This window comes from Symsagittifera roscoffensis, chromosome 8 (assembly GCF_963678635.1).
Source record: "Symsagittifera roscoffensis chromosome 8, txSymRosc1.1, whole genome shotgun sequence".
NCBI lineage: Eukaryota > Metazoa > Xenacoelomorpha > Acoela > Convolutidae > Symsagittifera > Symsagittifera roscoffensis.
Window position 1 is genome coordinate 9,855,014 of NC_087069.1, and position 12,629 is coordinate 9,867,642.

The 12,629-nt window shown below is 33.3% G+C and overlaps 1 protein-coding gene across 1 annotated transcript in view; it reads left to right on the top strand.

Moving 5' to 3' along the window:
* The window catches only part of LOC134853453 (uncharacterized), a 216,532-nt gene that overhangs the window by 170,008 nt on the left and 33,895 nt on the right, over positions 1–12,629 (top strand). Inside the window, exons 10-11 of the mRNA XM_063869452.1 lie at positions 4,258–5,281; positions 9,216–9,420. Of these exons, the coding sequence (XP_063725522.1) occupies positions 4,258–5,281; positions 9,216–9,420 (1,229 nt within the window). The remainder of the gene's footprint in view (positions 1–4,257; positions 5,282–9,215; positions 9,421–12,629) is intronic.

Below are 12,629 nucleotides of genomic sequence, written 5' to 3' on the forward strand. Positions count from 1 at the left end.
GATGTTGGAAAAATTGCTGCATAAAGTTGGTCTGCTTTAGGACTGACCTGTAAAATTTATTTTCTATTCCAACCTATTTGCAAAATGTATGTTGTATGAAATTTTAATGCGCTAATTTCCTTAAGGCTGAAACAATTTTCTCTCTGATGTTCCTTTGGAGTAAAAACGCAACAATATTGATTGAAGGATAGTATGCAAATAATTTTTTCTTTCAATATTTTGTTCAATTTTTCATCTAGTATATACCGATTATTTGTTTGTTCGATTCGCGGCTTTCCTATTTTCTAAGGAATATTTCTTTTTTTTTCTTTCAATATTTTGTTCAATTTTTCATCTAGTATATACCGATTATTTGTTTGTTCGATTCGCGGTTTTCCTATTTTCTAAGCACATAACCCACGTGTTATATTTTTTTACCCCGCCACCCATAATAAAAAAATAGTTTTTTCGTTTTCTCTGTTTTTCCACCCAAGGCTGATTTCTTTTTGTTGAGTTACTCAAAATGTCACTTCGGGTGTCAACAATTGACAGGACAACTGTTGTTTGCGTTGTTTGTTTTTGTTGAACCGTACAAAAATAATCAAATGGTGAACAGCAACCCCTGAGAAAGAAATGAAAACAAACTCTTTTCATGAACAAAAAATTCTTAATTCGAATTTATCATGCCAGAAGGCCATCTTAATTGTGAACAGTATAGTTTAAAAAAATTGTTCAGCGCTGCTCGTTGCGCGTGAAGTTTCTACAAATCTTTCTGAAATCAGCGGTTTTTAGCTTGAGGATCTCAAAAAATATTATTGTGATGTTTATTGTGATGTTATGTACAGAAATCACTTTTAACTAAATGATGAGTCTCAGTTTAATCCTTGGATGCATTTTAGTGGCTTTTGTAGGCTTTTAATTGCAGGAAAAGTATGCTGAAAAAAGTTCAAAGAAGGAAAAAAACTTTTCAGGCTAGAATTTTTGTCTCCGAAGCTATAAGCAGTTAAAAATACATCTTTTTTCAGCGGAAACAATGATTCAGCTACGTAAATATCAGTTCAAATGCATCTTCTAGTTCTATTTTAAATCTAGAAAAAAATGTTGATAAAATTCTCGTTCTATTTGGGCTACCCTGCCGCAGATTTGGGATGAAACACAATTCTTAGGGCAAACAAATTTATTTTCTTTTTTTTTGAAAATCGCTTAAAAACTTTCTTCTAAATACTTCTTGTAGGTTGATTGAGAATCAAAATTTCCTTTTGCCCAGTTTTTAAGTATCATTTTGCAGTATCGCTAATACTACTTGTTACAATTGCTCGCTAGGAATGTGATGGGAACGAAAAATAACGCTTATGGCGAATTTCTATTTTGTAGAGACGTTTTTGCTTTTCAGACCGATTTGCAGCGAAGATTGGATTATGTATTACACAGTCTCAAAAACCCATCCAATCTGCTTTTCGAAAAATTTTACATTGTTTATAAAAATTTATTATTGATATTGGATTTTAAATTAAACCCTGCTACCCAATGAAAAATATATGTAATTTAGATGATAGTTATGTAGATTTTTTTAAAAACTGGTTTTTCTTGTTATAATCATGTCTCGATGTAGGAAGTAACTAAAAAATAAGTTGAATTTTGTCGGTGCAATTTAAGAGCTTTAAAAGACTCTCAGACACATAGATGTTCAAGTTTTATATCATTATGTTGCCACTTCATTCATAAATGAGATTCTAAAAATGAAACTTAGTCGAGAAAAAGTGGTCTCAAGCTCATTTTGTCTTCAGATTCGTATACAGCATGCGAACTTTCAAACTTAATATCTATGCTGCTAATTGGCAAAAAGTAAATTTTTTTCCGTGTTATCTATTATCAGTCTTCAAATATTCACAAGCGTGACTTCATTTTTTTGTCTCAAAAAACGTCAAATATTGACAAAACACAAAAAAGCAATACTGATCTGTTTGCCGAGGTTTTTTTGTTCGGATTTTAAGAGAAAATAACGAAATGTTTGAGCTCGACTTTTTTCTTACTCCAGGCAAACATCGATAATATTACTAACAACTTTTTGTACACTCTGAAAGATATTGTTAACTTGGTCTCCCCCTGTGACCAAATATCTTCAAGGCCATGGGGTTTTAAAATTGTTAATTACGTTTTTTAAAATAAATGTTGCGAGATTTTTTCAATTCTTATAATCCGGCTCAGATAATCCGGCTCAGTTAATCCGAATCAATCCGGCTCAGAAGGCTTTCAAATTTGCAAAAACGTCAGGCTTCTACATTGAACTGATTGATTAGAATGATGTGGACGTAGATTTGCACTTTTGTTTTTACCATTGAAAATGGGGAGAAACTTTGAACTCAGTTGTATTTCAAATACTTTATTTCTTGTTTTCAACGCAAGATCAGGTACCACAAATAATCATCAAACTGAGAGAAGTGATCGAGTAATATATTTTTTTACTGATTTTTTTTATGGAAATGGCTATAGAAAAAAAATTAAAACTTCTCCAATGTCGACAAAAAGTGGCTAAAAGGTTTTGCACTTTAGGCTCAAAAAATTGATTTTATTTCAAAAAAAAACTAGTTTCGAAGCTTCATTTAGCGCTTCTCTGGTAAAATTCATTTAGTGCTACTCATAAATGGAGCAACATTAAAATTACATGGAGTTGTGCCAATGGTGAGAAAAACACAAGCTTTTGAGTTTTAGTTAAATAACGAGCGAGTGAAGTGATCGAGCAAAAGCTTGTTTATATAAATGCTAGCAAATTAGAAAAAAAAATGGTTTTATGTAGAGAAAAATAGTTTTGGAAATTTAATTTAGCGCTTTTCCGTCAAAAAGAAAGATATTTACAAACATTTAAAATTTCTAGTGCAAAAATGCGAGAAAAAAAACTAAAATATTTTTTTACAATTTTTTTTTCATTCATGTCAACTTATTTTTTGAGGCAATTGTACTTTTTGAGGCAATTGTAGTCTTTGCTTAATTCACTATTTTTCTACGCTTTCTTATAGTTCTATCATCACAGGACACTGCAGAGAAACTAATCTAAAATTGGGAAAAAAGAAAAAAGTCCGAGAATGTGGTCTGAACATTCTGTGCAACTTGCACAGCAACCGCCAATCCTATTTTGTTTATTTTTGTTTTCCAGTTCATAATGGATTTGAGAATAGAAAATTTTTCAAAACCAATAGTTTTTTTTCTGAAAATTGTATCAGTATTTGCCAAAACTTAAGGGACATTCGCAACTTTGAGTGCGTTGATCTGATCTAAAACGAGCAATTTTGTTAAAGTTTTCACCTCTTTACTAGCGCAGTGAATACTAAACAATGCAATGTTTTCATTGAATGATATACCAGTCAAAATGTAACCTGGTTTTTTCAGTTTGTATGGAATTGACTTTTTTTCCTGGAAATTTCGAAATTTCTGTCTTTGGTTTGTCTGCTTATGTTTTGTTGTATTACTGTCACGTCGCCCAACTAAACCGACAATTTTCTTGTTTTGTCACCAATTTTCAACGAACAATCACTTGTTTTGATTTACTCCTGGAGCTCGAAATAATTATCAGCCTTAGCGTTGTATACTTTCCTTGGTTTTCTTTTGGTTTCTTTTTGCCTAAAAGCTTTACTCGGCCTGAATGGTCTCGGTTTTTGTTTTAGCAGCTTAGTTTTTTGATTTTGTGCTGTTTCAAAGGCAAAATTTGATTGTTTGATTTTTTTTCAAAAAGTGCACGTAGTTTGTGATCCAAAATCCTAAAATTTAACTACTCAAAAGAAGTTTGGCAACAATTTCTCTCGGCAGTTTTTGTTTGCGACTCAATGGGCTTTTTATTGGCTAGTGGCCGTTCAGTTAACCCAAAAAATTTATTCAACACTGCTGGTTGTGTTTTTTGGCAGTTTTTCTGAAATTATTTTTCTGAAGTAAGGTTTTCTGAAATTTCCATTTTCTCTCAAAGCTTTGTTGTTTCCGTCTCGTTTTCTAATTGCTAGCTTGAATATTGAATTTTGAATATTGAGTTGGTAGCCAACTATTTGAAAATTACTTTGCAATGTTAAAAGGCAGTGAATTCAGTTATTTGAGTGTTATACAAGGTTAAAAAACAGTTAACCGTATTTTAATTGCAGCTCAATAATCATTCCAGTGATCAATTTTTCATTTAAATTTTTAATTTTTGATATTCAATTTTCTTTTTTTTTTTCAAAACTTCCTACTGTCTTTTAAAAAACTTGTTTATAAATTTTTGTAACTTTCTCATAAAATTTTGTTTTGTTTCAGCGACTATTGTGCCAAAGACAACATGTGTAACAACCACGGTGAGTGTAAACTAGACACAAACAACGCCAAAAGCGAAGAGCCGTTCACGTGTCTGTGCGATGAAGGTTGGAGTGGAAACAACTGCGAAGATCTCAATGCGTGTATTGCCCAGAACCCATGTCAAAATGGAGCCCAATGTACCTACTTAGGCCACAAAAACTACTCCTGTTCTTGCGTCGAAAACTCCGGATTTTGGGGCCCTAATTGCCAGTTTTATAACCAGTGTCATAAAAGTCCTTGCCAAAATGGTGGCGCGTGTCGTAATATTACGAGTGATAACAATTCGGAAAACGACTATTTGTGTCTTTGCGACGCGAATTTTGAGGGCAAAAACTGTGAGATTCTAAACCCTTGCAAGAAGGAAAACTATTGCGGGCAAGGTTCTTGCACCTTCAAAGGGCACGAAAGAGCAACGTGCGATTGTCAGCTCGGTTATTACGGCGAAAGGTGTGAACATTACGATGTGTGCAAAGTTCGGAATCCTTGTCAGAATGGCGGGTTTTGCGAAGCGACAGCAGACAACGGGTATCAATGTCGATGCGTTAACGGGTATTCAGGTCCCGATTGTGACAAGTTCGACCCTTGTGCATCAAAACCGTGCCTGAACGATGGTCTATGTGTTCCACGGGACGACCGACTGGGAATTTACGAGTGTAAATGTAAAGACGACTATGCTTCGGGGTACAGGTGTGAATACATCGACCCGTGCCGAGACCCGAAAACATGTCCGAACCTGTTTTCGTGTCTCAACACGACAACCGGTCACGCGGTCTGTCGCCCGAACGACCAGTCGAGCATTCCGATGGGGGTTGCGTGCAACGGGGACGCAGATTGCTTCAATGGAGGACGGTGTAATAAACAAGGAGTGTGCCAGTGCTTCCCGCCCTATGAAGGAAACAGGTGTGAAAATATCAACCCGTGCAATGAACCTGAAATTTGTTCTCGTCGTGGCGATTGCAGAAGAATATCACAAGCAAATGCAAAGGTCTGTTACTTTTTTTTCAAATACTAAAGGCTTACTTTTCGGCAATAATTGATTTTTTGGCTCTGCGGCGATCGTTGATTTTTGATCCATACGATCACAAAAAAAATTATTGAGAAGCCGTTCTAGTTTTTCGAATGCAAGTTCTTTTTTTATGCTAATGCCGACTTTCTCCTAATTAACCCCCCCCCCACCCATTTTTAAGCTTAGCATTAAAGATTATATTTGCGGTGTAAAGAAAACGATACCATTTAATCCGTGCCAGGTTAAGCAATTATTTATCAAAAATCATTTCCATTTTTGATGGTTGATTTGAACTGTAAGTTTCTCCAGTATAATTTATAATTCCTTCAGACATTTGACTCTCTCTTTTTTCTTTTTTTTCTCTCAGTTTTTTTTATTATTTTGACGATCTACATTTGCAATCACTACAGCTTTTAAAAAGACCCTGCTCTTCGGACCTACAAGTTTCTGAGTCGAAACTCAATAAGATGTCCTCAGGATATTTAAAAAAAAGGTTAAACGATGCTTTAAAAATTTATTTTCAATGTTTTGAAGAATGTTCACTGAAGTATGTTTCTAATAATTCTCAAGGAACCGGATTTTGGCAGCACTTGGGTTTGTTTTCAACCCTTTAGTTAAAAAAAAATTTCTGACGATATCAATTTTCAAATAGAAATCCAGTTGATTTTTCAAATTGAGTTCCAGTTGAATTTTCAAATTGAGTTCAGTTGAATTTTCAAATTGAAATCCAGATAGGTTTTCAAGTTGGGTTTTCAAGTTGAAATTGAAACAAACGGAACATTAAAAATTCGGTTGGTTCTGCTTCGCGAGCTTTAGGTTCAATGTAATCTTACCATTTGGGCCAAACTTAATATTGTTTATATGAGCATCCCTCTTCTGGAAACAATAAAAAATAGAATGTACGGCGACGTTTCAATTCAGCATAAAAAGTCGAATACGCGCTGTGTTTTGTCTTGAGCCGTCAATCAAACTCAAATCCCTTTTATTGGACTCCGCGTAACAAAAGATTCAATCTAAATCTATCATTACTTTTGAGTTTAATATCTCGCACCGCCGAGCAAATGTAAAAATTATAGCGCCGGTGTAAGAAAAGCGTAACCTAAAACAAAAATAACCTGAGCGCAACTCTCAAATCCATGTTCATGTTTTTCTCGAGCGGATGTATTTCCCAGTTTCCAGCTTTACAGTTTCAGTTCGTAGTTTGTTCAGAAGTATCAATTTTTTTTTCAAAAAAAAAAGAAAATTGGATCTTCAAGTTTGAAAAGCAAAATATCAAAATTAAACATAACAAAGCGTATCGACACATCTGAAAGATTTCTGATTTGAACAACGCAAACTGTGATTTGAACCAAGGCTGTTGAATAAGTTGTACTTTTAAAGAAATTTTTTCATTAAATTCAAATTTTGTTCATTTAGACAAGATTTTCTACCTTTTATTTCTCTCAAACTTTATTCAAAATTTTTATGAGTATAAAATTTACTCCCTAACTTTGTTCAAGGTTTCTCTGAAGTGCAAAAAGAACGGAAAGAAATAATTAAACAGTGCAATCTGCCACTTTTGCACACATGGTTTTTAGCAATCTTGAAATTTAAAGCGACCTTGAGACATTATTTTTGTCAGTTTTAAAATTTTGCTACCTTAATAAGTTGGGCTAATTAGGCGAGGAAAAAAGCGTTCGGCAAGTCATCGAACAAAGTTAATTGTCTAAGAAATAGACAAATTTAATAAGGTAAATTGATTGAAAATTGCAGTCACTCTAATCTGTATAGTTTTCTTTTTTTTTCAATTCGATCTCTTTTTTAAGACCATATTCTATCAACCACAAAACTGTCAGAAACGTCAGATATGTCTCAGACGAGATTCACGCTTGAGAGAAAACTTAATTACAAAATACCAAGAGCTGAGGGTCGAATAAGTACCATAAAACCTAACAATAGCTGTGAAAAATCAAACAGCGATTCTGATTGAAAAATCCAAATCTGACAAACGAAGCATTTACTAATTTTATTACTGAATTCGATCTTTTCAAGTTCTTAAAACTCTCGACTATAAAAAGCAATTGGTAGTCTTGCTTTTGAATGGCTTTGCAATTTATACTTTCACCCCAGACGCGTGTCTTTTCATTCGATCTTTTTGTTCATTCAAATTTTTGCCTATGCCATGAGGTCATTTTTGGGAAAATTATGTCAAATTGAATCTGTTTTGTCGCCCAACTAAGCTTCTGAAGGATAAGAACTCCAACAAATTTTAAAACACGATAGATATTTTTTGTTAGATTTAGATTGAACGGCAGACCAAACTGCAATATACTATGCAAATTGATTATCTATTTTAGGTAGACAACCTAAGAATTTTGTTTGTTTATTTTCTTGGCGAATAACAACTCAAATTAAGAAAGACGAGTTCAAAACTTCGAGTTTTTTGGCATAATTTAAATCAGCTTCATGAATGTTTGCTGCTCTCTTTTTTTATAGTTTTTTTTGGATTGAAGTTGTTTCATATACGATGAAAAATTCCTTTTATTTCAAATGGGACATCAAGTTAGCCTCGATAGCCAACCTAAACTCATAGATATAAATATCGTAATTTTTGCTTTAATACGTATTTTTCAACTGGGAGAAATTTTTAATTGCTTTTTTTTTGAATTCAGGAGACAATTGCCTCTCAAAAATTCGAGTCAATTGTACTGCAAATTTCTCTTGTATAAAAAAATTATTATCGAAAATTTTTTTTCGAGCAAATTGCAGCTCTGCTTGTGTCGAGGTTTTTCGAACCGTTTTTTGTTCCGCAGGCCGATAGTTTCCGAAAATATTTTTCTACAAAAAATCACATATCTAATTGAAGCTGAATTTTTGGGACTATTTTTTTGCAATTTTGTCCATAACAATATCAGAAAACAAAAAATTTAAGTTGAACAAACTCATCGCTTCTGCTGCATTGATTTTGTAAGTTTGAATGAATTGATTTTTGTCTTTGGATGTATTTTTACTTTGTGATCACTACGAAGATTTTACAACGATTTGCGGTCACAATTCAACAGTTGAGTGTATGGCATAATTTTATAAACAATAACTTTAAAGCATGTTTTTGTCTCCTCAATGAATTTTTTGTATATTTAAATTTAGTTCCACAATACAATAAAACTGTACTAACCAGAAACTCAGCCAGCTGAAACCTTATAAAACCTAGTTCAAGCCTCATCTGCCTGCCTATGTTAAACAGTTCTATAAAAATTGAAACCAAGTGACTTATGAACTGGAACTTTTAGATGTTACAATTCACCTCAGTTTTTGAATTGAACCCAAAGCTAAAATCTAAATGACATGCAAAAATTTTTTGATGTATATGAAACAGGACATCAGAATCATCTTTTTCGAATGAGTACATCATTTTGTTTTGATTTTTGCGAGAAAAGAACAATAATTGATAGATGTTTTTTTATAGATAGGTTTCGAATTTTGTTTTCTATTGTGATAAGAAAGTGAAAATAGGATATACTATTCGAAAGAAAATGTGATGTTAAAGTTAGTTTCTGAATCAGTTCTGGTTTCTCAGATCTATATTAATATATATATGGGAGGCGGATCTAGATTTTCTTGAAGGGGAGGGTTTTCTCGACCTTTTTTTAAGTCGGCCAAAATGATGTTCTTAGTTCTTTTAATTCACTAAAAAGGCCCGGCTTTCGCCAAATTTCTGCACCGCAAGCAAAAAATTGAAAAAACAGGCCAAAAAAGGTGTTCTTAGCCTTTTTTTGGAAGGTTTTGACCAAAAAGTCGCATTTTTTCGGCGCCCGCTCCCCTTCAAAATTAGTATTTTGGTATATTATTTCCTGCATTTTAACAGCTCGTAGTTATCGCCACAGTGTGTACATCTAATGTAAGTTCCGAGAAAGTCACTTTATTGTTATTTCAGTGCTATTGTGAGGACGGGTTCTTCGGTCCCAGATGTCAATACGAGGACAAGTGTCTCTCTAAGACCTGTCTCAACGGAGGAAACTGCGTACTCCTCACCCCCACCACTGATACCCAACAGGGGGGACAACTGCTGGAGGGTGGGGGAGGGGGAGGGGGACGGGGAGAGAGGATTCCGAAGTGTCATTGCAGGGACGGATACAGTGGTTAGTATTCCGTTTTTGCCTTTTTTAAAATTTTCCATTTTTTGATTATTCTTTTAAACGAGTTTATTTTTTTTCTACTTTTTTGTTACTTTTGCGTTTCCATGTGGTTTATAGCGCAGAAAAAAAGAATGACTTGTTTTTGTAATTGTGAGAAATCTTGAAGACGATTGAGTTTTGTAGACATCTTGAAACCTTTCAAGCCTAACAAAAATATTGTGAACATTCGTTTTTACTAGTATGCCTGTCGGTTTTATACAAGTGGAACTCCATATAATATGTTATAACCACTCATAACCTTAACAAAATTCAGCTTGAGATGATTTTCGGTTCACGTCTTTTAATCTCCCACCTCCAGTTTATAAAAACATTTCAAAAGCCCCTCCCTCCCTTCCGATGGAAAATTGATAAATTCTTTTACCATCGCTGGACAGAGAAACACGCGATACAGTTGCTAATTTTAATGAAAAGTTATAATTTTAATGGATCCATAATCCGATCCATCCATAATTTATAACTAATTTATAACTTTTCCTCCTGCCGGTAATACAATTTTATTGTGGTCGTATGTAGAATTATACCACCGGTCGAGACAATTTAACATTTGAAAAAAATGGCAACGACGTAAATTGTAAAATTATGCTGTTTGCAAACAAATTCGACATCGCTAATGGATTAAAGAAAATCTATTGTTTGAAAAAAAACACTCCTTTTGTTGTTCCAACTTATGGTGAAAGTTCGGAATGTCAATGATCGCTTTTTTCTTTAGATTTTTGCTCTTTAAATTAATGAATTTTGAGACCAAAATTAGCAACTTGTGACCAGCATTTTTAAAAGAAAACTTATATGAGCGTGGAAAAATGCGAAATAAATGACCAAATGAACTGCAATATTTTTTTCTGAAGTGGAAAAAAAAATTGAGGAACGATGGAACTTCAGAATTTTTTTTCCGAAGCAATTGAGGAAAATTTATAGTGGCCAAGACTTTCATTCCGAAACCTGTTGACCTTCGAAATAACAGATTCCACAGATGTTGAAAGCCACGTCAATTTACTAAACTTTCTGAGAACATTGACATTGCATTAACTTGAAAAGGGTAGTTCGCAAGATAATGCAACTCAAAAAAATTTGCAGAACTAAATAAATGGAAAGTAAAAGTAATTAGGCGACTCTTTTTAATAAGATCGCAGATCGAAGAAGGTTACACACTGATATGTGAAGATATTTCCTAGAGCCCTATACTTGGATAGCCATAAGAATTTTCGTCACTCCATATTGAATATACACAAGCATTTTGCTCTTCAAATTTTCACTGAAAGTTCTTTAATAACAAAAGACAAAATTCATGCGAAAAAACGTGTGGATGTTTTGTATGGTTCACAAGTGGTCTTTAAATTTTAGATTTCCCAGCGGAGTAAAAATTACTAACTAAAGATCTTTTTTTGTTGAATTGGTTCACAAAAAAGTCAGTTTAATAAAATGTTCTCAATTTTTATAGAGCTTCATTAGATTATTTTTTTGTCTTCGAAAATCGAAACCTAAAAACTGTTCAAAGAGACCACGTTTCTTCGAGTTCATTGACACGTTTCCTACTTTCTGATATTTATGTTTGTTAAGTATGGTGTTGATTTTAATTATTCAGAGTTTTTTCCAACTTCAGAAAAATCAGAGGCAAAGTTTCTTCTATTTCCACGTTTTTTTTCTAAAAGTGACCGTTTTTCTGAAGTTTTTGAAGTTAATAACCTTTTACTCTGATTTTTTATTTTTTTTGACTGAATGTTACAGAAAGATGTACTATTTAAAACAAAAAATCAATTTTTGAAATCAATTATTTAATTTTTGGTTTGGCATAATTGCAATTCACTTAGGTTTTTAGCTGTTCTTCAAAACACCAAAACTCATTTTTCAATCAACGTCGAAAAACCAATTCCAAACTAGTATAATCTCAAGTTGTTACGTCTCCGCCTCTCAATTGAAATGTCGGATGTTCGATGACCACCATGATCCGTGCTCGTTGCTTGATGGTGAAGCAACATTACTCAGCACAGATAGCCAAAAAAATTGCTTGTAGTTCTTAAGCAGGAGCGCAATAGCGATTCGCCGTGATGAGCTGCACAGCTCATATGTTGTTCCTTTCGTTCGCGGATAAATGGTCTTAAGTAATCTAGTAAGAGACTAGATACCATTATAAGAGGTCATCAGAACAGTTATGTGAGCCTAATCAATGGATACCCACACTTCTTATCGGCTAGCTCAGCGCACTCTAGTACATATAACATATCAACTAAAATTTGAAATTATAAAACATTTGAAGTTTTAATGACGAAGTGAAGAACTTATTTAGGGCTCGTTCTTGCCTTGGTTGACTTAATAAATTTAATGAATGCTGTTATGTGGTTTTTAGAGGTTTGATTTTTGAGTTCTATTTCAGCCTCGTTTCAGTTCTGATGTAGATAGCTGGCTGATTGACAACAATTCATTTCATATATAAATTAGCGGTAATTTTTGGAAATTACAAGTCAACAAAGAATAACGAACTGCCATAAACTTCGAAATTTAAAAGCAGAATTCAATGTCATAAAATACGCAATCACGAAATCATTTTTAAAATTAATTTAAAACAGCGCCTGAAAACCTTGTGAACTTTGCTTCGATCTTTCATTTTTTTTATTTTTTTCTCACACTGTTTTTTGTTCATCAAAAAATTCATTAGTTACGATCTTGGTTTTTCTCGCTATGAATTCCTTTTAGAATCCAACTTTTTTTGTTTGCTTCAATTTATTGTAATTCAATTTCTAGATGAATAAAAAAGAATCAATTTGCCTATCATATTGATTGCGCTAGTGAGCATGGAAGTATTCCGTTCCGTTATATTAGGACTCGTATCCAACTCCAAATGAAAAAAAAATCATTTTGGTGTTTTTTATTGCATAAAATTCGCAATTTACTAGCTTGTTGTCTACTTAATTTATTATAGACTATGTTTTTTGTTTTCGGAAGTGTATGTGGCACCGTTGTTGAAGTCAAATTTGTTGCTAGAGGCTTGGGGTTTGTTACTTGTAGAGGCATTTTTATATCTTATAAATTTTTTCTTTCCTTGCCTTTTTGCTTATTTTTATCTTTTTTTACCTTTTTAAAGTTAATTCTTGGCTTTTTATCGCATGTCGCATATGTTCGCAAAAAGCATTGCTTGTGCGTATCAATGTATTTTC